This window comes from Magallana gigas, chromosome 4 (genome assembly GCF_963853765.1).
Source record: "Magallana gigas chromosome 4, xbMagGiga1.1, whole genome shotgun sequence".
NCBI lineage: Eukaryota > Metazoa > Mollusca > Bivalvia > Ostreida > Ostreidae > Magallana > Magallana gigas.
The window spans coordinates 25619426-25647041 of NC_088856.1; the positions used below are offsets into that span (position 1 = coordinate 25619426).

At 32.8% G+C, this 27616-nt stretch overlaps 1 protein-coding gene and 2 long non-coding RNA genes across 3 annotated transcripts; 2 read left to right on the forward strand and 1 right to left on the reverse strand.

The window, feature by feature from the left end:
• The first annotated feature begins 1131 nt into the window (after window positions 1–1131).
• LOC105321035 (uncharacterized) lies at window positions 1132–6058 on the forward strand. The gene is made up of 5 exons (XR_010713680.1): window positions 1132–1269; window positions 3031–3095; window positions 4365–4493; window positions 4598–4678; window positions 5264–6058. It is a non-coding gene; the product is annotated as an uncharacterized lncRNA (long non-coding RNA).
• Window positions 6059–10831: 4773 nt separating this feature from the next.
• Window positions 10832–25845, reverse strand: LOC109620060 (uncharacterized). The gene is made up of 7 exons (XR_010713024.1): window positions 24789–25845; window positions 16235–17274; window positions 16020–16094; window positions 15589–15629; window positions 14977–15115; window positions 14535–14860; window positions 10832–13975 (listed from the first exon to the last, which is right to left on the reverse strand). It is a non-coding gene; the product is annotated as an uncharacterized lncRNA (long non-coding RNA).
• Window positions 14578–18870, forward strand: LOC117686900 (uncharacterized). The gene is made up of 4 exons (XM_066081757.1): window positions 14578–15128; window positions 15575–15745; window positions 16046–16130; window positions 16237–18870. Exons 1-4 carry the CDS (start codon window positions 14578–14580, stop codon window positions 17287–17289), a joined length of 1860 nt encoding a protein of 619 aa, XP_065937829.1. The 3' UTR covers window positions 17290–18870.
• Window positions 25846–27616: the final 1771 nt, after the last annotated feature.

The following is a 27616-nucleotide window of genomic DNA, read 5'->3' on the forward strand; positions in this document are numbered from 1 at the left end:
TTCATGTTAAATACTGAAATCTGATTGGTTTAGACGCAGTTGATAATCCGTTCTATTACCCTCAGCATTAGCAACACACTTGGCAACGGGTAACACAACGAATTGTTACATGCGCGTAAATTATGCACGTACGGTTAGCCGAGGAATTCACTTCATTTCTATATAAAAGCAGGAAAATTTTCTCTAAAATTAAGGCATTCAGCATAATAAAATAAATAGTGCCTGTTTAGGAGGGTAACTGTTGAAATTGACACCCCGATAGATCTTTTGTCAACCTCCGCTTCGCGTCCGTTAATGTTAAAGAGCACATCACAAGAGTTAAGAGAATATGTCAAGCTGTTTTCTAGTTGAAATAGAATATTTTGAAAAGCATACAAATATACTTAATGGCTGCAAATGCTTTTAAAGTTTGATGAAATTTTTGACTTGATGATAAAAGTGAGAAAACACATTCACGTTTGATAAGTAAAACCATAAAAAATGTATGTAAGGTCTTTGTTAACTTCCTAGTTACCAAGAGCTTTAATGAATTTCTGGAAATTAAATGAGATAAGTGGGGTTACATGTAAACAGAAAAGTAAAATAATAACCCCCCTCCCCCCCAAACATTTGACATCTTAAGAAGGTTGGATGGTGCACATTTAATGCCTAAAAGTTTTAGATATGATTCGTTAAACTATATATACATGTACTTAGTAAACCAAAATCAACAATTTTGAGTATATATCTATATGTTGATTCAGTGCATGCTCTTCTAAAATAAGACCAAAACAGTCAATAAATGGCACATGGTCATGGCTATTCAGTCTGTTTAACTTTATTTAAAACATATTTTTATTCATTAATGATATGAAACATTAAGGATAAAACATCCCGTTTCCTGTTTAATTCAAGTAACTTTGCCTTTTTATACACACTAATATGTAGCATTATATGTGCAACTCACAAACAATTAAAAAATGTTTACGCCAAATTGATTTTAAACTAATATGGCAATTGAAACATAATGATTATAACACAAAACTATTCCTGCTAGTCTCTAATAAAGTTTTATAAGAGTTACATGTATATTTAACAATTGAACTTTTAACCGGGAAGAAATATACATTGGAAAGTTTTTCTGGAGGACACTTTTGATATAGTTCATGTAGCTTTTATCTAATTGCTGACCCTACACAATCATTGAAGAATGTCTGCTTGTTTCGTGTTTTGCTGCACAATCACAGTCTTACTGATGTTCCCAGTTGAAGGAGAAAGTTGCTCCGAAGGGTAAGTTTGTCCATTATAATCTCTATTTATACATTTCATCTAATCATGTTATATATCAACATCAAATCAAAATCAGACTATTATCAAAATTAATCGAATCAAAACTGATTCAAAGACTGATTCCAAATGTCCATGATACTGAATATGCTACTGATTCTTAATATTGATGTATACTATTGTTTTCTTTTTATTTTACGCGAGGACTCAGTTTCGCAATTCCGCTCTTTTGCATCAAATCGCAACATGTAAAATCACATGAACCAATTTTTTCTTATAATTCCATATAGCCCAAAACTTTTTGAAAAATAAAAGCGATCGAGATTTTGAAATTTGCGACAGATTTTACGCGGATATTAATTCATGGCGTTTAGTAAGAAGTTTAAAGTATTTTAAAGTGTCCCAAGCGCTAAATCAAAAACAGTTAATAAAATCACCCCTGCGAATGTGTTCGGAATGTTTCCTTTATCGTAGCTAAGTATGTAATAAATCCAGAGATGCTCGAATGAAAGTTCACGAGACTTCACCGAGATTTGTTCAGTTCCTGTGAAATTTTGAGCGGAAGTGTAAGTGTTCGGATAATATTCTCAAAATACGTAAGTTCTGGTCATTTTTCATATCATATCCTACTTTGATTTATGTTAAAACATGAAAATCTGTTAAGATATGTGTTTTATTTCATCCTCTAGAGGTTATTTAAACTAAACGATAATATTTAGAACAGCGTTATCGTTCGTGTTCAACCACTCTACACGTGGTTGAAAGTATAAACATTGGTTGCCTAATAAAATCATAGCCATGTTTGATGCTTTTGGCGTGCAATACCATGCTTTTTAAAAAAAAGAATGGGTGTTTGGTTTGCATAAAAACTTAGTATATCGAGCTATGTTCAAGGAATATTCTGCATAAAATATTATAGTCTGTTTTACAATTGATGCTATTACTAGGTCAGGCGCGGATCAAACATTAATCCTAAAAGGAGAACCGTTACTTAGCATGTTAATTGTTGCAATAGCAGAAAAAAATTATAATTTCTATTTACATATTTATTTCTAGAACTCGTTTTATCCTCTAATTAATGAAGATAAAGTTTAAAATCAATAAATGCCTAGATTTTACATTTGAGAACAAGTACCTATAAATTCTAAGAAATAGAGTATCATCATGAGGCACAATTTTTACTGCGAAACTAAAAGGGTCAAATAAAACCACGTGGTCTAAATTTAAATGACAATAACATTCGCAGGGGTGAAAATGTTGTTATCTACATGTACATACATATAAGCTAGATTATATACATGACCTTAAATCGACTGTAAATTTGTGGATAGCTTCATCTTCTTCATTTATTCAAATTGTGATTCGTTTATTAAAGTAAGTAATTTAAAGTAAGTGATTTATCTTTTCTAGTGACATTTCTGCATATTTACAATTGTGTTGTCTAATATGATTATTTATCAAACAGCTGTATATTTATATAAAGGCTTACTACGACAAATAAGAAAGGCACGTATCATTGGTTTTGAAAGTGGGCGGGGGGGGGGCACACTTGCCCTAAATTCTTGAGATGCAAAACACTGTATCCTTCATTTAAATAATCATCCGAGGGTATGTCAATTTAAGAGTTCCGATTTCTTGAAAAAGTGTAAACAGATTGACGGATCGAATTTTGAACTAATCATCATATTATAGAGCTTTAAATTTAATTTGTTATAGTATTGTTATTTTGTTGAAGGAAGTTGTATGTAAGAAAAATTGTTTCAGTACTTTAACCGATGGAGCTGAAGACTGCTGCTATGGTTTAGTCAAAATTGGGAACATTTGTAAAGGTAAAAAACATCAATTTGATTTTTAGAATAATTAATACAATGATCAAATTTATTTCTTTATATTGAAATTGAAAAATGAAATGTCGGAACACTGCTTTTGTTTGCTTCAATAGGCGGTGGATGTTACCCATATAAAACATCTTTGATATTACAATGTGTATTACCTGCGCGTGACCTAAGATGTGAACAAAACATTTGACTATAATTTACATTTACCCCCCCCCCCCTTTATCAAATTGCATTGATTTATTTGGGTGATATTTACGCATAACACAGAAGACCTAATCATCAAATCTGGTGCGTATGAATACAGTCTTCCTTTAGTATATCTCGAAGATCCTCGCGACTTCATGCCAGATCACGACCTAATATCATACTTACGCTGTTTAATATTTCTTGATGTAAATATATCTTAACAGTAAAATGAATTCAATTGATTTATTTCTTAGTATATCAAAAGTAAATTCATCAAATTACAGAGTGAAAAAAAATTTCTTATAAGTTATCAAATCTCTGAGCACTATTTTTCAGCATGATTCGGCTGTTCCAATGGCTCCTCCGTTAATTGCACATTACTCGTTGAATAAATCGTTTTGAAAAATCAACATGTTTCCAGAAAGAGAATAAATGTTAAAAACGAAAATATAAGCTTTGAATCATTATGTTTTGAAAGATGTAATCTCACAACTCCAACAGTGTGTGCAAACAAATTTTCATAACGCGCTAGCGCGCGTTCTTCAATTTGTATGCACACACCCTTGCAGTTATGAGACCATATCTTTCAAAAAAAATAATAATTCAATGCTTAAATAACTTAAACCATCTGACGGTTAAAAAAAGTCAATGTAATAAGATAATACTGGCGATGACTTTAAGCAGCTGACATTAAAAAAAAAAACACACCGAAGTAAAGATGATGAGATAACACTGAATTTGATGTCTATTTAAAGTCGCAAAACCATTAAAAAAACCCCAATTGTTGCTGTTTTGATCAAATGATCCGATGACTTAGCTGCCTCCGAAAAACAAATTATATAATTATTCATTTCGCTCTTCGGGCTTCGTGAATATTGTACTTCTTGTGTAGCTAGATGCATCGAATTGACCTCAAAACACCAATAATGTTAGTATATCATATTATGATTTTTGCAAATGAAAACAATTGAAAAAAGAACATTAAACAATAGTTAATTTTTTTCATTATATTACATTTAAATGTTCAAAGTGATATTTGTTTTCTTTCATCAAACAATTATATATTTCATGTAGCGTGTCCAGCTGGTTATTTTGGAGAGAACTGCTCCACACCGTGTCCTTCACAAATGTATGGTTCAGGCTGCACCCAAATATGTTCTTGTTCCCATTGTCATCCTGTCTATGGATGCGATGCAAGGAACGGTAAAGTATATCATTATATATTATCATAGTTTTAATTTTACAAAGCCTTTACTAAATATATTTTGACCTTTTAAAAATTCAAAATCATTTGATTTTTATGCTAGATACAGCAACACAGACTTTTCGAACTTTCGAAATATCAACTTCTATATCAGATGAGGTGAATGATTCCAAGACTAAAATGGGTAAAACATTTTTTTTTACAAGCACACGTGTAATAGAAATGCTTCTTATAATTATCAACGCCTCTTCAATTTCTTTGCATAAAGAGTGACACAATTTAGAGATACATGTTTATTTTGCTACGGTTAGTACACCGTATTACGTGTGGTTATACTAGCACTAGCAGCTTTATATATAAGATACTCACAAAAGTCTTCACTAAAATGAGTGCTAATTAGAAACTTGACAAAACGTGTTTCAAACGGTGATAACTGGGAGTAAATATCAAAGGGCTTGCCAATAATTATGTCCTTTCCGATATATTTCATTTAATATAAAGTAGTCATGTTGTACATTTTTCTGATAAAATGAAATATATCGAAAAGGACAATTACTTTCACTGTTTATTAGTCATCCCAACTTTCAAAAAATATTGACTTGTAGCATGCCTATCTAGTGCCTTTTAGAGACTCTTATTTGATTGCATCCAAAAACCTATTGTGTTTTCCTTGTCTTCCTATACATAAATGCGGTGCATAAAATGAAAGCAACAACTCAGGATTTTACAGTTTTAGGAAAAATCTTGTTAAATATCATTTGTATCCTAGACACAATGACACAAGAGCCTTCAAAAATGATGACAATTAATGTACCAGATGAAGTGAAAGATTTAAAACGGATTATAATCTTATCGTGTGGGACTTTAATATCCGTGGTGCTTCTGTTGTTGATGATACGCGAAATACACAGATATACCTTACTATAAATCCGACCAGTCAAATATCAACAATTTTTCGATAATAATAAATCTATTCAGATTTAGCAGTAACCCAAATCGACATCCAATTGAACGAACATTATTGGTATCGCCAAACAAGCTAAAGATGAGACTAAACATTACACTTAAAATGCAAGAATTGATGCCAAAGAATATTGAACAAGGACCGTAAAAACCAGCGGATGGGGCATGCCATATTGTTGAATATCACAGGTTTGATAATTGGCGGAAGATATCCCATCATTGACACTTTGTGAATGCATACTACTTGCCAAATTATCATGTTTTATAAGTTCAGATCGATTTTAGCCACAATACTGAGTTTTCCATTTTTATATTGCATAATTAGGATCGTGGCAAATTCTGTATGTTTATTTAGTCACAATCCTTTCTAACACATGACTGTACTGTGTTTTTTGTCTGTTGTATTTTGAACTGTTTTAATAGTTTTTTTGGCATGATACTTTATTATTCATGCAGGCTTAATAAAATACCATTTCAATTCCTCAAACAATATGTGTTGTAATTATGTCAAACAAAGCACCATCCTATCAAATATCCATAAAGAATACTGCAACACGGATTGTATAGCTACAATTCAAAGCGAATTTGTGATTTCAACTCAAAAGTCAATTTTGTATAAAAGGCATTAATTATACGGAAGAATATATGTAGCGCATTCTTTCAAGTGGGTTGTTGGGGAAATTAGTTTTCCATCAATTTAAAATTAATTGTCATTTACAAAATATACGAAATTTTTATTCATGCAATGATAGAACAAAAATGTATTCGTTTATCTTATCAGATTTTTTTTTAAAAATTTGTTGTTTTTCATAATTCTGAATTGCGATGTCATCCCCAACAATCTTACCTTGATCCCAACTTATGACAGTTCAATGCTTTACATACAGGTGCTACTTTCTAAGATCAAATTTAACATTAAAAAATATATAATCATTCCAATTTATGCAAAAAAGGAAAAAAAAGGGATAGGAAAGTACCTCAGAACACATTTTGATGAGAACACCTGAGTTAAAAAATGGATCACAAAACTAGATTATTCATCTGATTAGGAATTTAACGAATTTGTTACCATTTGATGAAAACTATTAGAAATATCTGAAAGCATTTTAAAAAATTTCTTTTGGTATAAGGTTTTCTTAACTATTGCTATTTGATATGTTGTTATCGCGTTTAATGGCAGCAATAAATAAACACAAATCACCTCCATGCATGTTTTGAAATGAGGAATAATTGTAACGAAATGAAATAAATATAAACTACGTGATATTATAAGCCGCTTTCAGGCCGTGGAATATTCAAGCCTTATTATTCAACGTAAATTGGTAAAATGGAAACCAGACTGTTTCTACATTGTGCAATGATAATGTACAAAATATTCACAGTACAACATTGACATCAGCATATTCATAGTAATACTGTAAATTCCTAATTAAAAGCGAGGAATTAATTTCAGCGTAAAATCGCGAGAAGCTCGTCTCGCGAATTCAGTTAAAATTCCGACACATGTAAACTACATTAAACTATGATAAAATTTCGGCATTCGCGATTTCATGTTCTCGCGCTTTGATGGAGAATCGTTGAATCGCGGATATAAGTACTCGCGTAAAATAAGGAATCTACAGTATTTGCTTTCTTTTATGTTTGTTTATAAGGATTTTGTATTTCTTTACACATTCTTGTGAAAAAAAATCTATCGCACATGCGGTAGAGTGAACATTGTATGAAACTAAATTGAGATTAATAAGTGGGAACCTCCGGTAGGGGCACAAAAAACAAATTTGACTGCCGTCATGAGAAAAGGGCCCTTATCTTTTGACGTCACAATGCTCAGAAAACGACGTCAAAGTTGCGGCATTGTAAACGCATTTTTTTTTTCTGTTTCTATTTTTTTTCTGCGTCTGCGTTGTGTTTTCTGTATAACTAGAGTCTGTCCTTGTTTTAATACCCCGATTAACATTTTTTTTTCAGTCAAATATTATATGTTGATTTAAAAAATAAACATTTGATAACTGAAATATACACATGTAACGTCAATATCTACACATTTCGAACGTGTAATATTGCACCCAAGTTGCTGCTGAGACGTCATTAAATTGCTGCTTTTAAATGCATCTGCTATGAAAATTAAACACCACATTTTACATTCCAGTGTGTGATGAAAATATGCTCTAATTGGGAAATCACTTTTTAATAAATCATTGTTAGAAACCAAAGACCCGTCTCGCATACGCGTATAATTGAATGCAAAACTGGTCGTGGATTTCCGATGATGATTTACATTGTAATCTGAGTAAAATTATACAACTTTAGTTTGCATGAGCAATATATACATGTACGATTTAAGTAAAAAAAACTACACTCCACACTCGTTGTTGATAAGAGGGGTTGAAGGCTGAGACATACCGAATCGATACAGAGCAGTATTGTTCAAATCTAACAGGTATCTGTGCAGTATTAATTACTGTGAAACAATACAAGTAAAATATTTCAAATTATAGGTTTGGAAATTTATCTCACGGGAGGCGATTCTGCATTTTTAGCTCACCTGAGCCAAAGGCTCAAGTGAGCTTTTCTGATCACAATTTGTCCGTTGTCTGTCGTTGTCGTCGTTGTCGTTGTCGTCGTTGTCGTTGTTAACTTTTCACATTTTCATCTTCTTCTCAAGAACCACTGGACAGATTTCAACCAAATTTGGCACAAAGCACCACTAGGTGAAGGGGATTCAAGTTTGTTCAAATGAAGTGCCACGCCCTTTTTAAAGGGGAGATAATTGAGAATTATTAAAAAAAATTGGTATTTTTCAAAAATCTTCTTCTCAAAAACTATTCAGCCGGAAAAGCTTAAACTTGTGTGGCGGCATCCTCAGGTAGTGTAGATTCACGTTTGTTCAAATCATGGTCCCCGGGGGTAGGGAGGGGACACAAGAGGGGGATCAAGTTTTACATAGGAATATATAGAGAAAATCTTTAATAATCTTCTTCTCAAAAACTATCAGGCCAGAAAAGCTCAAATTAAAATGGGAGCATCCTCAGGTAGTGTAGATTCACGTTTGTTCAAATCATGGTCCCCGGGGGTAGGGTGGGGCCACAATTGGGGGATCAAGTTTTACATAGGAAAATATAGAGAAAATCTTTAAGAATCTTCTTCTCAAAAACTATTAAGCCAGAAAAGCTCAAATTAAATTGGAAGCATGCTCAGGAAATGTAGATTTAAGTTTGTTCAAATCATGGTCCCCGGGGGTAGGATGGGGCCACAATTGGGGGATCAAGTTTTAATAGGAATATATAGAGAAAATCTTTAAAAATCATCTTCTCAGAAACTACTAGGCCAGGAAAGCTCAACTTTGAGTGGAAGCATCCGCAGGTAGTGTAGATTCAAGTTTGTTTAAATCATGGTCCCCGGGGGTAGGGTGGGGCCACAATAGGGGGATCATGTTTTTAATAGGAATATATAGAGAAAATCTTTAAAAATCTTATTCTCAAAATCTATTAGGCAAGATAAGCTCAAATTAAAATGGAAGCATCCTCAGGTAGTGTAGATTCACGTTTCTTCAAATCATAGTCCCCGGGGGTAGGGTGGGGCCACAATTGGGGGATCAATTTTTACATAAGAGTATATAGAGAAAATGTTTAAAAAATTTCTTTTACTAACTATTTGGCCAAAAAATCTCAAATTGGCATGTAACCATCCTCAGATAATGTAGATTCAAGTTTGTTCAAATCATGGTCCCTGGGGGTAGGGCGGGGCCACAATGGGGGATACATTTTTATATATAGAGAAAATCTTTAAAAGTCTTCTTCTCAAACGTATTAGGCCAGGAAAGCCCAAATTTGAGTGGAGGCATCCCCAGATCATATAGATTCAAGTTTGTTTAAATAATAGTCCAAGGGTAGGGTGAGGCCACAATGGGGGAGGAAATTTTACTTAGGAATATATAGAGAAAATCTTTCAAAATCTTCTTTTTAAAGACTATTTGGCCAGAAAAGCTTAAACTTGTGTAGAGGCATCCTCGGGTAGTGTAAATTAAAGTTTGCAAAATCACTAGTGGTAGGGCGGGACCGTGATGGCGGTTTGAATTTTTACATAGGAATATATAGAGAAAATCTTTAAAAATATTCTGGGAAAGTTTTTGGTCCAAAACTCAGTACTTAGTGTGAAAGCACAGGTTTTGAGATTAAGGTAATGATCCATACCACGCGAAATAACGCTGCCTAACGTTATTCACGCGTCACGTCATTACGTCAGTCCGTGCCCGACGCTTAGAGTAATGGCAGACGTCACCTACCGTGACAAAAACGGTAAATTCATATCTAAAAAAAGGGCTAAGAAACTTCAAGACTTTCAAAAATTTTATTCATTTAATGTTAAAATTCAGGATGAAATAACAGATCACAATTATTCAAAACCCGTAAATAAATTAGAAAACAAAGAGGAAATTCACGAGGACTTTCTGGTGTCCAAATCCGAAACAAAAATAAACGACAATAATGAATACTTATTGGGCCGACGTGTCGTCGATATTCATCATATGGCAGACCAAATGGTATGTGAACAGTGTGGAACATTGATCCATCTTCGGGACATAATTTCAGAAAAAAATTATGGATTGGCAAGTGTGTTTACGATGTTGTGCCGTTCCTGCCACACCATCAGAAAAATTTCAAGTGGAAAGAGAGATGGCTGTGGAGGATTCGAGATTAACTACAAAGTTACGATAGGTATGTCAATCAAGTACAAAAAAGGTGCTTACCCTAAAGGTCACAAAGTACACGATAAACGTATATTTATAACTTACCCTATCAAGACTAACCCTCTTTAATTATCTCATAATATATATATTCCGTAATCTGTAGTAGGGGTTAGCCTACAGATTATTTTTTCCTTGGGCACATCCATTAAAGGCCATTCCGGGTACCGCATCCATTCCAGGTCCGTTTAACGGTTATGAGTACACAAAAACACATTGAATTAGAATATTGCCACTCTTCTTACATATCTTCCGCCAAGTCGATTCCCCATATGACCCGCTCAGAATAATGAAAATATTAAAGCTTTATAAATCACTCTTTTTGAAAGAAATATTCCCAGCGACTGTTTCTCACAATGAAAAATCTACGAAATGACGTCAGTGATCAGGGGGACACAATTTGCAAGGGGGAATAATTTATTAAATGCAAATGCTGTTAATATTTTGTCAAATACCATAATTACGGATTTACACACACTCTGACAATTTCAAAACTATTTATCATGAACTATATTTGTACGTCACCAGCAAGTATGCAAAAGGGAGGGAGGGGTAAAGATTATACCACTATAAACATCTTAGTTTGCATCTATTGCGCAGATACGAATGCATTAAAAAATTCTCCTATAAAGATTTTAATTTATTCTACATTTCATTTTCAATAGGCAATTTGCTATCAAAAAAAAATAAATGAAGGTCTTTGAATCAAATAATTGTCCACGACTACCCTGAAATCTTCACACACAAATTAACGGTGGCATCGGAAGCAAATTGAAAGAAAGGGGGGGGGGGGGGGGGTAGGCTTCACTAATGATCGACTAGCAAACAAAACCAAAAACAAATATTCACATTTCACTCCCTCAATATTTTTGACAGATCCTTCTTTACAACTTCAGATTCTGTCTTTAAAAGAAAGTGCCATTTTTTCCCCAAAGTTCAACATGTTTTGTTAAATCCTATATTTTTTTTTCAAATGATCCTCTTCTAATTTTTAAGCACAAAAAAATGTATTGCTCCTCCAACACTTTTTGGAAACAAAGTAATTAAGTAAACTTAACATATTTAGTATAAACCATTTTGGATTGGTCAAAACAAAAACTCCATGAATTTTTTAAGTTACCTTGTAACAAATTCAAAAACGATATCAGAATATAGAAACACTAATTATTTTTTAAATGAAAAAAAATTAGTAGTATCCTAATCATTCTTAAAATGGTTTAAGTAAATAACTTGATTTTAATTTGAGAAGGACCAACTTTACCATCAGACGTGAATAAGCGTAAATTAAGTTTATATATAACTACTGCTTTGTTGGTCTTTTTGATATTTTTTCATCCACTTTATAACTTTTATATATATTTATATAACCTGCCTCCCACCTGTACCCACAATTATTGTAAAGTTCTGTTAAATTGTACGTTATGGCAATGTATGTAATGTATACGCAAATAAACTACTATTAAATCTAAATTTCATTTGACTACCCTATATCTAAACAGTGTATAATGTATATTCATTGTGCAGATTCATCAATTTTTTACACATAAAAGTAACATCCACAATAATAATAATCCAATCGAACTAAATTTTCATATTCAATCACTTGTTAGCAAAGCCATAGGCCATGGCAATTTTTCATTTCTAATAAACTTTAAATATACAAGGTGTACACTTGTAAGAATAACAAGAGGCTAATGGGCCACATCACTCACCTGAGCAACAATAGGCATGATAAAATCAGCTTCATGGAGTCTTTATAAAAAATATCTGGATGTGGTATTAAACATGTAGAATAGGTCCTTTATACACAAAAAAAAATCTGCCCCCCTCCCTTGGAAACATCTGCTAAGAAAATGAATGGGAACTACAAATACTCCCCCAGTAATTAAAATTTTTCTAAGTCCAAGACACATAACTGTCAAAAATTGCTCGATTGTACCAAAAATTAAACTTGATCTAGATATTATTATGATAAACCTGTATACCAAATTTTATTTCAATATGTACATCCTATGGGAAGAAAATTAACAGAAACTGCAAATATATGGAATTTTTCTACGTCAGAGGGGCATAACGTTGTCGAAAATTGCTCGATTGTACCCAAAATCAAACTTGATCTAAATATTATTATGATGAATCTGTATACTAAATTTCATTTCGATAAGTTTAATTTCTGCAAAGAAAATGAATGAAAACTGCAAAAAAATGGAATTTTTCTACGTCCAAGGGGCACAACTCTGTCGAAAATTGCTCATTTGTACCCAAAATCGAACTTGACCTAAATATTATTATTATAAACCTCAATACTAGATTTCATTTCAATAAGTTCAGCCTCTGCAAAGAAAATGAACGGAAACTGTAAATAAATGGAATTTTCCTACATGTATGTCCAAGGGGCACAACTCTGTTGAAAATTGCTTGATCGTACCCCAAATCGAATTTGACCTAGATATTACATGTATTATGATAAATCTGTATACTAAATTTCATCTCAATAAGTTCAGCCTCTAAGAAAATGAATGGAAACTGTTGGTGGACCGACCAACAGCAGCAAAGCTATAGCCCCCCCCCCCCCCCCCCCACTTCAAGGGAGGCATAAAAAAGATTTAAAGATATTTCTCTATATATCCCTATGTAAAGATTTACTCTATATATTTCTATGTAAAAAGTTGATGCCCCATTATGGCCCCATCCTACCCCAAAGGGTCATGATTTTCAAAAACTTTAAATCTACACTAGTTTAGAATGCTTCAACATAAGTTTCAGCTTTCCTGGCCAAATGGTTCAAGTTGCCTGCTAGATGCCCATTACTAAGTGGAATACTTATCATTAGATTTAGTGCACAAAGTAATTGATTCCTAAAACTAACTATTTAAACAGGGATCAAGGATTTGAAAATCTCAGTAGAGGCCTTTCATCTTCACAATGCACTGCTTTAAGTCCAATATCAAGCAATAGAAAATTATTGAAGTCATCCATGTGATTGTTTATTCAAACTAACTCCTTGGGGTTTTGACCTAATATATGTTTCTCAAGATACTGTGTCAATATGTCTGACCGTTTTTTAATTTATAACTATATACAGTAGAGTCAACAATTTCCACCCACAGGGTTTTGTGCTTAGCCCCATCTCATATCCCTTGGACCCGGAAAATGTGACTGACAAACTTAATGAAAATTAAAGTCTTTTCCTGATCTGTTGGAAAGAGAAAATAAGTTTTTTTGACCCACAAATAATAGATTACCATTTTTGTTAAGATGCACATCTTCTCATTATGTCCTGGTAAACTATTTAATTTTCTAAAATTCTGCTGATGATGAATATGTGTATGTATATAAGAAAAATAAATAAACAAAAATGATAGACTGGTTGGCAGGAATATAAAAATCTAGCTATACTTTATGTAAAGATTTCAGCATTAGTTTGACTCTCCTCTGAATAAAAAATAATGTCTTGCATTTTCCTTTCAGGCATGATCAATTCTGGTATGGGTCCCAGACATGTAAATACTTTTTTAACGGCCTGTGATATTCCGCCAATAAACCATAAAACTATAGCCAAAAAAGAAAACATCATTGGGCAGGTAATTGAAGAGGAGGCCAAAAAATCTTGTGCAAGATCACTCGAGGAAGAAATTCAATCCTCCAATACTTTGGAGTGCAGCTATGATGCCGGCTGGCAGACTCGTGGCACAGGGTGGAACTACAACAGCATTTCAGGCAAGTACAGTAGTGTCCGATCCTCATCAGTCTGTGATCGATTAAAATTATCTGAAATAATGAATATTAGTTCCTTTACAAATGAAAAAAGGTAACAAACAAGATTATGTGCAACATTATATTGTAGTGCAGTGTACAGTTGTTGTTATTCTTCTTTAGAGTAAGAGGACCTTCCAAATACAGTAAATTTAATTTTGAACACAATAGTGTATTGTTATACATGTACTTTCATGTTAAATACTGAAATCTGATTGGTTAAGACGCAGTTCATAATCCGTTCTATTACCCTCAGCGTTAGCAATGCACTTAGCAACGGGTAACATTACAAATTGTTACATGCGCGAACATTATGCGTGTACGGTTCGCTGTAGAATTCATCTTATTCCTATATAAAAGCAGTAAAATTTTCTTAAAAATTAAGACATTCAGTATAACAAAATAAATAGTGCCTGTTTGGGAGGATAACAGTTGAAATTGACACCCCTCGAAAACCATTGTCAACCTCCGCTTCGCATCGGTTGACAATGGTTTTCTCGGGTTGTCATTTTCAACTGTTACCCTCCCAAACAGGCACTATTTATATAATGTGATATAAGAATGGTCCACTTACTTCGCATGATACTTTGTATGTTCAATCTTCAAATGTAATTTTCATGTCATGTTTTTCTACAGGACATGGAACACTGATTGGGAAGGAAACTGGCAAAGTTCTGCAGTTTGAGACAAGGAGTAAAAGTTGCAGTGTCTGTGACTACCATGCAGAGGGTCCAATACCAGTCCATCAGTGTACAAGAAATTGGGATGGATCTAGCAAGGCCATGGAGCCAGACATGGCCATGTCTATGCTCCACAAAATGAAAGACAGTGGCCATCCAGTGCAGATCATTCACGGTGACAACGATTCCACCACTTCTTCCTCTTTGAAATTGGAGTTTCCTGAAATCAGAAAAAAAGATGACAAAAATCATATAAAAAAGGGAATTTCAAAAAAGCTGTACACATTAGCCACAAAGTGGAAGGAGCTTAAGTCCCAGTCATCTGTGATTCCATACCTAGTGAGGTGTTTTATGTATGCTCTTGCCAAGGCCAACACCAGTGATGATGTCCATGAAGGACTTTCACAGATTGTGCCTCACATCTTTGGTGAACATAAATTGTGCAGTGACGACTGGTGTTCATTCTCAAGAGATTCTTCAAATTTCAGGTAAGAAATGAAAAATTTATAAGTGTTTAATCAAATTTAAGCCCTTAGATTAATTAAACTTATCTATGTTAGGTAATATGCATATCTACACATTGTGGCTTAAATACTTACAAAATTCTGAGCAGTGGTGTAAGAGGAGTTGTACTTTTTAAACATTAGGACTGGCTGGGGAACAGGTAAAAACAATGACAACCACCCCCCCCCCCCCCTTCCTCCAGCAAGTTTAAAATAGAAGTGAATAAGATTTTCTTAGATTTATACATTTTCACAATATGGCCATATTGGCCTTGGAAGCCCTATGGCCTTCCTCCTGAATCAGACTCAGATGCTTTACATCATATTTGTTCAAAATAACCTCAGTAGTTTGAGAGAAGATGCTGAATATGTAATGGTCGTATACATATATTTCTAAGACAAAAGATAACAAAACTTTTTTTAAAATCCAGGTTCAAACACCTACCAAATGGACAGCCACTCAAGGAGGAAGGTCTCAGGCATGCCCTTGAAGAAATGGTAGAAATGTATAAAAAAAGAGCTGACCAACTCGTTGAAATGGGATCAACCCAAGGAAATGAAAATTTTAACTTTATCGTTTCCAGCAAAGCTCCAAAAAATCGGTTAGTATACTCAATATAAATTTATTAAATTAATGGAAACTTTGAAGTATGTACACTATCATTAAAATGATATGAAAATTTAGGTTAACATGAACATCAATATACAAATGATAATGAATCTAATCATGAACATCTAGTCATTGAATCAAAAAGATTGCTCCCTTTACATTCATCTACTGCACTTCAGAACCCTTTTGACTAACAATTAAAATGTTTACCTAGATATTGATAATAAATTACAAAAAATAAATACCATATTAGAAATGTTTTTTACCTTTTCATATAACTTTTTTTTTTTAGATGTTATGGGCGTTCACGGTCTTTGATGCACAGAGTATCAGCAGCAGTTCTGCAAAAAAATGAAGGGCATACTTGGATTAACAAGGTATTAACTGTTAACAATATTTTAATTCTTAAAATACATAAATGTTGGTCTAAAAAATGCATAAAATAATAGACTCATATATTTATAATATTTCTTTTCCTTACAGGTATGTCAAGCTGCAACACTCTCTCCAGGACACTATTCCAGTATTCTTGGCAAGCGTCTTGACAGAAACCGTCTCTGGCAAAACACACGACAAAGGCTAAGAAAAACTAAAAAGAGACGTCTTGAACTGAAAAAAAGGAAATCCTCCGAAGCTTCTTTAAGTACTGTGAGAGAGGGCACAATCTACTCTGAAAACATTGAATTGAGTTCCCCTATGACAGATGAGGAAAATTGCATCATTCCTTCCAGACCAACCCTCAAAGGAACAGAGAGTTTTGTCCATTTCGACTTGGAGACAACAGGCCTCGAAAGAACTTCTGATATTGTACAGTTATCTGCAGTGTGTGGAACAGCTGTCATGAACAAATACGTAGTGCCCAGGAAGAGGATGTCACTAGCTGCAAGCAGAGTCACTGGAATTCGATTTTCCTCCAATGACAACCAAATGTTTTGCAAAGGTCAAAGAGTTGAAACTGTAAATGTCCATGCTGCTCTCCTAGACTTCATCGAGTTCTTGAAAGGCTTTGAGAATCCTGTGCTAGTTGGACATAACATCATCTCCTTTGACATTCCTGTGCTCCTTCACAAACTAAGTGAATTTCATCTGCTGAACGAATTTCTTTCAACAGTTCATCTTTGCATTGACACATTAAAATTATCCCGAAAATTATTCAAGAAAGAAGAAGTTGGAAATTTCAGGCAACAAACCCTAGTTTCAGTTCTCCTCAAGAAGGAATATTCAGCTCATGACGCACTGCAGGATGTACTTTTGCTACAAGAGCTCTTCATGGGTGTACTGAATGAAAACCTGTCCAAGAATGATCTGTATCACATCAACTTCAAGGACCTATTTTCTTCATTTACACCTCTGGTTGAAAAAAAGTGTATGTCTTCAACAAGTGCCAGAAAACTTGCTCAACAAGGGATTAGACTTTGTCATTTGCAGATTGCACAAAAGAGAGATTCGTCTTCAGGCGTTGAAATTATTCTTCGCAGTGCATCTCTGAGCAAGAAAGTCGCATCCAAAATTTGCCAGTACCTGAAAGAAGAATGAAATGTTTTTCTTATGATCAAAAATATTGTTTAATATTTTTACTGAAACTGAATTTGGTCATATTGAGTTTTTTTCTTCAGAAACATGCTAATTTTGAAATATACATGTAAAACAATTGTGATTTCGCATGTCCAGCATTGTGCTTCAGCCTTATACAGGTCATTGTGTTTCTTAAAATATGAATTGTAACAATAGTATACTACATCTAATAGATACTAACAATACTTCCAAAATTGTGCTGTAAAAATATGATTCGTAAAAATATTACTAATTGAACAATTAACTAAGTTTTGATAAAATTATTATTTTCAAAAATGACCCCATAAATATTTTGTATTGTTCAAGTTAACAGAAAATGCCCCTTTCAACACATGTCTGCTCTGTATCCAAACCCCATACAATACATGTACTTATAAAAGAAACTGTCTTTCAATTTAATAATTAATTCTTTTATTTAACAGTTTATTGAAATTTATTTTTGTATATTGATAATTGTTTTACTTTAGGAATGTCCCTTAAAATAGACGTTGTTTGATGGAATCTGTAAATTCAATTAAATATGATTCATAAATGTAAAGTAAATACTCTGTACATGGTATCATAATCAGTATGTCTAGTATTTATAAAGCCACAAAGATAATAAATGCTTTCATAGTTGATTAACATGATTTTGGACAATTTTAGATTGATTTTGGTTAATGTGTATGTCTAGTGGTTCACCTATTATAGCCATTCCATGATTAATTTTTCACACTTGTTCAATGATTTTTGACAGTTACTAAAGAACTATTTTTAATGTTATATATCTGGTGTTTCACCTACCAATAGCAATGCAATGGTAGTGATTTCATAGTTGTTTGATTTCTGATTAATATTTTTGAATGTGGTATGTCTATTGCATGGATGGGGTAATAGTAATTTGTAATTATAATTGAGTATATTTAATTACAAATGCAATTGAAAGTAATGTATAATTGACATGTTTTTCAATTACATGTAATTGTAATTTAGTTAATTACTTTCAAAAAGGCATGCAATTCAAATTACTCTTCAGTCACTAATACTTTCAATTACACACTGATGACTGTATATTATATGAATAAGAAAGCTTTCCACTATCCAACCCCACACTTCCAATAGTACAAAAGTATAAAACAATACAAGATCAAATTAGGAAGAGTACTTAATTGCATTTAAATTGAACCAAATATACTTGTAGTTTTTTTTATATAAACTTTTTCACTTATTCTGCACTATCTAATCATGAGGTTCCCAAAATTATGTCAAACATGAATATCAAAGTTTGTAGAATTTATGAATTTGTTAGGGACCAAATATGTTTTATGGTATGCTTAATCTCTTTTACCTAAAGATTTGAATATTTATTGGATAACATTTATAGTCTGCTCTTGATCGCAGATTTACCTAACCTGTAAATATTTTCAATTTGAAACAGATTTAGTGGAGATAGCTGTTCACTTTCAGTGTTCCATAAAAGACCTATAAACATGATAGATATAGATACTGAATGATTAATAATCATTAAATGAAACTGTAAACACATGCAGGGGTTGTAGCTAAATCATATGAATGAATAAGGTGATGGGTTTATAAATGTAGCAATTTGTGTTCATGTATATGTTAAACAACAAATTAACTTGCAATTTATAATTATATGACAAAAGTCAAGCTTATTTTTAATATCCAATTATCCTTGGTCTTGTATACAAAAAAATAGTAATAATATATCACTGTATAAACTGGTAAATAATACTATATACTATATTCTATGATTATTTTTTAACACCACTTCTTGACTTTATATTTTGGAGAGGGTTTATGTAGGCTTTGCCTGTTGCCTAATCCATTTAATTACTCAATAAAATATGTTTAAATTATAAGTAGATTTTCATGACAAAATTTGTACATGTCATATCTGCTTTATAAATTCAATAAGTGTATCAATCAGTATCATTCTAAAATGTAATGTGCAATTTGATTTAATTACATTTGCAAAGTAATTGCAATTTACCGTAGTTATTTATATTTGAAAATCCTTGTAATGGTAAAAGTAATTGTAATTTAATTCATTTCTTTCAAATGTAATTGACACTATCTCTGAGTCAATTGTTTCAAATACATGTATTAATACCAATGCAATGGTTTCATAGTTGTTTAATGGCAATTTCAGATCAATATTTGATGAATTCTTGAGAACAAAACTAATAATAAGGAACTAGAGCAAAGCTCGTTGCAAAGCAACGAGTGGGTCTTCCGTTAATGTCAGAAGTAAAGCTGGAAGTTCCTGTAAGAAGCAGAGCTCTTAAACCAATAACAAGAGTAATAAAAAGAAAAAGATGAAAAAAGTCGAATTATTCCTGGTACGACTTAACAAAATCCGAATGATTTTAAGTACGACTTAACAAAAACCTTTTTGATTTTAAGAACGACTTAACAAAAAAAAATCCGAATGTGTTTAAGTACGACTTAACAATTATTTTTGGTACGAGTTAACTTTACGATTAACATTATGCTATTTTTTAAACCAAGGACGCGGAATCAAAATTTCCGGAAAAATCAATTTTTAAACCCCGATATCTCTGTCATGCATCGTCCGATTTTAAAACGGCTTTCAGTGTTAGATTCAGCTTAATAAGTTCTACAAAACACATATTCATTTTTGATTTGATCAGAAAATTCATTTTTTCGAAAAATTTGTTTCACTTCCGGTTTCGACCGGAAGTGACAGATTTTCATTTCGAGCCTTATTACAGAGGTAAATCGACCAAATCATAACCATTGAAAATTTCAAGCCTCTATCTTAAAGCGTTTTTGAGAAAAGTTCGGGACAAAATGACTTTTTGAAAAATTTTAAAATGACGTTACGTCAAAACGGAAGTGACGTTGTCAAGAAAACTTTAACATCTTTGAGATATAATAGTTACACAATATCTCTGAAAGTTTCATTAAAATCGGTTGGAAACTTTTTGAGTTATAAAGCCGAGAAGGAGTCAGAAAAAAAAAGAAAAAGTATAATAACTAGACACGATCTCGTTGCGAGCAACGAGGAGGTCTTCCGTCCGATTTTTAGAATATGGAAATACCTTACTCTTGATCTTCGTCAACGAAACGTATCTGGAAATGGAGGCGGGATCTAAGATTAATGAAAGACTATATTTTTGTGTACCGCTAATAAGTGTTTAGAAATTGGTTACCGTTTGAGACATCTAGGAAAAATCGTTTTAATATCCTGTCCTAAAACTCGTTATAGGGTCCAGATAACAAACAATATATGGCTGTACATTGTTAAGGACATTATTTTGAGCATCTTTTGTAAAATACTGCTTTCCAGAATGTTCCTCTATTTTGAGATATTGAGGATCAAAGTGTTGGACTTCTGGCCCCTTAAAATCCCTAATTACATAACATAGGAGCAAATGATTGCCATGTATAGGTAAATAACCTTAGAATGAACATAATTGCCTCTATAACGTATCAAAAAAAATATTTCACAGTAAAAAGTTATCTTTAAAAAACTTAAGAGCCCCCTCAGCCCCTTATTTGAAGGGCCAGCCCCCTTTTATTTGATGTCATAAGAATGTTCTTGTCAATTCAAACACATTTTGTTCAACAAAAGTTTACAAATTCTGTACCGTAATCGAGATATTTTGATAGGGTCGTTTTAGGGGCCGCTCCTTTAACTCCTTTTAGGGACAGCATAACAAAGAAATTATGGCTGCATATTGTAAAGCTAAATATTTTTAGCATTTTTGTTCAATATTGCTGTTCAAAATTTTCCTCCATTTTGAGATATTGAGTATCAAAGTTTTGGACTTTTGGCCTCTTAAAATCCCTAATTATGTAACATAGGAGTAAATGATTGCCATGTAAAGGTGAATACCATTAAAATGAACAAAATTGCTTCTATAATGTATCACAAAATATTTTACAGTAAAAAGTTATCATTAAAAGACTTTAGAGCCCCCTGAGCCCCTTATTTGAAGGGCCAGCCCCTTTTTCATGATTTTAAATGAAAGCTCTAACCAATTCAAACACATTTTGTTCAACAAGTGTTCACAAATTTTGTACCGTTCTCGAAATATCTTGAGAGGGTCGTTTTAAGGGCCGACCCTGTAACTCCCTTTAAGGACCGCATAACAAAGAAATTATGGTTGATTATTGTTAAGCTCAATATTTTGAGCATCTTTTGTTCAATATTGCTTTTCAAAATTTTCCTCCATTTTGAGATATTGAGCATCAAAGTTTTGGACTTCTGGCCCCTTAAAATCCCTAATTACGTAATATAAGAGTAAATGATTGCCAAGTATAGGTGAATAACGTTAGAATAAACATAATTGCTTCTATAATGTATCACAAAATATTTCACAGTAAAAAGTTATCATTAAAAGACTTTAGAGCCCCCTCAGCCCCTTATTTGAAAGGCCAGCCCCTTTTTCGTGATGTCACATGAAAGCTCTTAACTTTATAAAGATTTTTTGTTTTACATGTTATAACAAAATACTATCGAGGAAAGAGATATTGAAAGAAAACCACGAAAAATCACAACGCTTTTTTAACCGTAATGTTCGAGCTCGGGCGAGCTTCGGCGCATTTGGTCACAGGAAAAAGTATATACCACATGTCAGATCTACAACCATTTGTCTACAATCCCTGAAATTTTGAACTCAATATCTTAAATCGTTTAGGAGTTTACCCCTGGACAAGCCGACCCTCTGAAAATCGTTAAATTGAGAATAACTCAAAACCGGAAGTGACGTCATCGGTAAAAAAAATTTCCAATAAGGTTCAGATCACTATCTTTCAAATCTGAAAGTTTCGTGTAAATCGGTCAAGCAGTTTCCGAGAAATCGCGTACACAAAATTTGTAAGAAAAAAAAAGAAAAATAACTAGAGCAAAGCTCGTTGCAAAGCAACGAGTGGGTCTTCCGTTAATGTCGGAAGTAAAGCTGGAAGTTCCTGTAAGAAGCAAAGCTCTTAAACCAATAACAAGAGTAACTAAAATAAAAAGATAAAAAAATCGAATTATTCCTGGTACGACTTAACAAAATCCGAATGATTTTAAGTACGACTTAACAAAAACATTTCCGATTTCAAGAACGACTTAACAAAAAAAATCCGAATGTGTTCAAGTACGACTTAACAATTATTTTTGGTACGAGTTAATTTTACTTTGAACGTTACGCTATTTTTTAAACCAAGGACGCGGAATCAAAATTTCCGGAAAAATCAATTTTTAAACCCCGATATCTCTGTAATGCATCGTCCGATTTTAAAACGGCTTTCAGTGTTAGATTCAGCTTGATAAGCTCTACAAAACACATATTCGTTTTTGATTTGATCAGAAAATTCATTTTTTCGAAAATTTTGTTTCACTTCCAGTTTCGACAGGAAGTGACAAAATAATTTTTTCTGTACATTTGCCATAAGTCAATCTGCAGATTTACAATCACAGAAAATTTCAAGTCTTTATAAACAACCGTTTACGAGAAAAGTGCTGGACAAAATCACTTTTTGAAATTTTTTAAAATGACGTAACTAGAAACTGGAAGTGACTTAATGACTAAAAGTTTGAAGGCTTCAAGGGACAAGAAATTAAAATAATCCCTGAAAATTTCTTGCAAATTGGTTGAATAGTTTTTGAGATATAAAGCAAAAAACAAGTCAGAAGGAAAAACAAGAAGAATAATAATAATAAAAAAAAACAATAGAATAACAAGAGGGTCTTCCGTTGAAAACGGAAGACCCTAATAATAAGAAGAATAGGGAAAAAGAAACCGAACGAAAACAATAAGGTCTTCCGTTGGAAACGGAAGACCTTAATAATAAAAAGAAACCGAAGAATAACAAGAGGGTCTTCCGTTGAAAACGGAAGACCCTAATAAGTCATCTGTGTTATTAAAACAATCAGCATGAATATATGTGTAATTCAATAGTATGTCTTGAATAAAAATTTGTAGACTTTCAATGAAGCTGACTTTGATTTTTTTTTGTGCATATACAACAAGTCTTTAGCAAGTGTATAATTTATGCATTAATTCATATAGCCAATTATATAATTATTAGAGTAGTAATAATCAGACCAATTTTTCTATCGATAATCAAATTGAATCAAAGGCACACAATAGATTATAAAACAAATAATGTAAACTTTCAAATTCCAACAAATTTAAATTTCTTCCTCCTGAGTAAAAGATATCAGCATAAATGAAAAGAGCTTTTTTATTTATAAATCAGAGATAGATTGATTTATTGAATGAACTTTTCTTTAAACAGATTGAATGTATACCTAGGGACCAACAGAGGGCAAAATTGAATTTAATGTGTATTTTGGAAATATAATTTCAACCATTTGACCCAATTACAATTGTAATGTATTAGATCTGTTTAATGTTGACGATTATTTATGCTTTTAATTTGGCAGAGTTATTAACTAGTTACAAGTTCCCAACTAAGTGTAATAACAGCACAATGTACTGTATAATGTCATTGTGGTTGCATCAACCGTATTTATATCAACCCATAAAGATAAGACAGTCGTCACTTCAACTTCTTTTTCTGAGGAAATTCTGGGGAATTTACTGATTCGTCACTGTATAATAATACCTCAGTCATATGTATACTCTACGCAAAATGGTTATCAGTCAAGTGACTGGATTTTAGCGACAATCAATGATAAAAATGACTATCGATTGTCGCCAACTTCATCAATGATTTTTTAATAGTCAGCAACTATCGTAACAACACTAAACTTGATTTTTTTTTTTTGCCATAGCGGAATGTCCGAGAAAATAGGTGACAAGCGCAAGTGTTAACAGCAACAGCTTCGATAGGGCGCCCATGTGTTTTAATCAAATAAAGGTGAAATGAATCTGCTTAGAGTTCTTTAATTTAAATGAGTTGTGCTGAAACCATTTGTTATTAATTGCTTATCGAGTTAAACAGCTTTATATAGAACTTGGATAATGAAAAGAACAAGGTAGCTCATAGTTTGGATCTGTTGCACAAGATAGTGAATACCCAGCTCATTGCTATATTGTATTGTAAGAAGAACTGCTTTGTGGTTGTTACATTGCAAGTATATGGGACAAATTCTTACTGTGAGCAGAGACATGAATAACATAGCAATAACAATGTTATTTATGTTTCTGCTGTGACTTGAACCTCACCTGGTTGCTGGTCACGGTAAGATTATTCTTTCTGCATGTAGGTTGTTGGGCAATAAAAATGCACAACGGAAACGGACTTTTAACATCAAATGACAGAGTAACAAACCTCTAAACTACAAGGCTACTGTGAAAAAATCTATGGATTTTTTACGGTTAATACTACCCCCACAAGATGGCGACCAAGGGACATAATTTTTGTGAAGTGCGGATCGATAGGTCTACAGGTTAAACAGTTAAATAGTAAATTATTTTTACAAAAGCTGTCCCATGCCATCTAAAACACGATAGCATATCACTACTAGTTAAATTTACCTTGACTTGGTAAGCTGTAAGGCAGGTGCTGCATAGCATGGTTTTGAGACCACAAGTGATGAAAGAGGGAATATTGGAATCGATGTAAATCACCCGTGGTTTACCGACGATGGCTCATTCATCTCAAATCAAGAACGATGTATTTCCTTTCGTCATCTTAGGGAAATCTGACATATAGTTTGGAACGAACTTGTTGATCTGTAAAACTGCCTTTTCTATTAATATTCGCATCATATTTGACCGAACACTGCTTATTCTCATTCATCATCATTTCTGATTTCATGATGACTTCAAAATCCCGGGAACATTTCCCGTCCGCATGCGCACTGAGGAAATATGAATTTTCTAAACATTGAACCCGATGGCTATTAAGCACATTGCCCGCGAAAGTATTTAACTGCGTTCTATACTTCAAGTAATTTAACAATCAGTTTATAAATTTCGTATAATTGTTTTATTTATGGAAACCTTAATTTTCCAAACGATTATTGTAAAAAAATCATAAAAAGTATGAATTTTAATGAGATTTTTCATTTCAACACTTTTCACTGGATTTGACTTAAAATTATATATTTTTCTTGTAAAACACCCGCTGCTCCAATTAATTTGTATGCCAAAATATGTACATATCATTGGCATAAAACATACTCATTTTAAAAAAAAATCTGTACGTAAAATATCTAGCAGCAACTTGATTTTTAACGACATCACATGCCCAATTTTTAGTTGCATATCTGCAATTCCCCCCAAATATTCCAGATATTGGGTCAGTAGATTAAAATAAATGATAAAACTGCTTTATTAGCATATTTTGACTATATTGCATATGACAATTTATTTATAAACTCCTAAGTTTTAAAATTAATCACTTAATAGTTTTAATATGGCCTAGACGCAAATTCACGAGATAATGTCTATTTTTAGTAACTGCCCGAACAAAATGAGGCCCGGTTGACCTAAAAATTTACACTTATATTGAAAGCACATATACTCAGTTATAGTTATGTGAAGTTTGGTAGAAATCTGTAGGCTGCATATTTTCAAAGGGTGGTATGGACCATCACCTTAAAGGTAGATTTAAGTTTGATGAAACCATGATTCCCTAGAGAATAGTGGGGCCACAAAATGGAGGGGGGGGAGGGGTATATAGGAATAGAGAAAAATCTTAAAGGTACAACAACAAAAGGGGCTTGGTATTTACCAAAAAATAAGAGGTGGATAAAAATTGGCAGATTTTCAATTTTTTTTAGCAAGGTCTACTGTACTCAGTTGTCAAGATATTTTGATACTGTAATGCTAATTTGATCAGAATTAAGGCAATCAGCTCAGGTGAGCGATGTGGCCCCTGGGCCTCTTGTTTAAATTAGTCGGAAGGAACACGAGAGAAGCGGCTATGTCTCTATTATAGTGCTACTGCCGACATACAAAATAAATTCTCGCATATTCTACATATATTTTACAATTTAAGAATTTGCGATAAAATGTTGAAATTTCTTAACGAGTTAAAAAGCTATAACTAACAGATTAGAAGAGTTTGAGAAATATTTTGACAGCGTTAAAAACTACTCTGATATATCGCATTTAATTTCATGGAAAATCTGAATCTAAGTGACATTTTCATGTAAAGTGCCTTTAATGAAACAACATCAAAGTATATACATGTACACCTGTACGAATGAAAAACTTGTTTTATTATTTGAGCGCAACATATTTTGTTTTCTTGTGCAATTCAACAACCCAAATCCACTTTTTGTGTGTACTTTTTGAGCTAACGTACATAAAAATCAGTCATACCATGCCTGAAAACTCACCACATTTTCATGGATTTATGGCATTATATATGATTATATTCATCTCAAATCAGTTACGTACATGATTCAAAATTCCTTAAATGAAACAGGTTTGTAAACTCAATCATTATACTACTATGTACGATTGATATCAAGTCGATAAAATTGCCGTTTTAAAAATCAATTCATGTTTATCGATAAATATAAACACTACATGTGCGACATTAACAATTAATAACATGCATGGCCGTACAATTCACCTTCATAGATGATGGTTTCTCATCTTTTCTTTTTTATACAAGGAACTAATTTCGATGATACTGAAGTCAATGTCTATCTGTATTTGTTACAATGTACAGCAATAAAAAAAAATCCGAGAATCGCGATTTTTCTTAAAACTTTGGAATACCGTATGCAACTTTATGCACTCTATAAACGTCTACCATTTAATTTGTCATTTTATTTAAAATTGTTAATCACTCGGCCGATATTTGTTGTATTCAATGAGAGAGAGAGAGAGAGAGAGAGAGAGAGAGAGAGAGAGAGAGAGAGAGAGAGAGAGATTTATTCATCCATCATGTAACATCGATAATAAGAAAATTAAATTTAGTCAACATGTAAAAAATGTTACTTCTCACTGAGTATAAGCAACGTCTATAGGCACTGTACTACCAATTAGTGCAAAAGAATGGACATATTTAATGCAGAAGCCTTATTGAAATTTACTTGCAATCTTGCATTTTGAAAAAAAAGTGAATAATGCTTAAATATAATTAATTATTTAAACGATTATGGTTTATAAAAATCGCATCACAACAATACAACGGTATGCGTGAACTTACAAAGCGATTGAATAGAAGAGTAGATTCAGAACGTGGGATGGCTTTTGTATTTTGTTGGTCTGTCGTATTTGATACACTTAATTAGGTGTGCACGAATATATTTAAACAATAAACATAAACCATATGTAGCGATCAGTACCGAAAAAAATAATGTAACCCGCGTTCTGTAATGTGGCTATCTATATAGCCCGCATGT

Coding starts and splice junctions, on each gene's coding strand:
- LOC117686900 (XM_066081757.1), top strand. CDS start 14,578: ATGTCATGTTTTTCTACAGGACATGGAACACTGATTGGGAAGGAAACT. Junction 15,746..16,045: donor AGCAAAGCTCCAAAAAATCG/GTTAGTATACTC, acceptor TTTTTTTTTTAG/ATGTTATGGGCGTTCACGGT. Junction 16,131..16,236: donor GGCATACTTGGATTAACAAG/GTATTAACTGTT, acceptor TTTTCCTTACAG/GTATGTCAAGCTGCAACACT.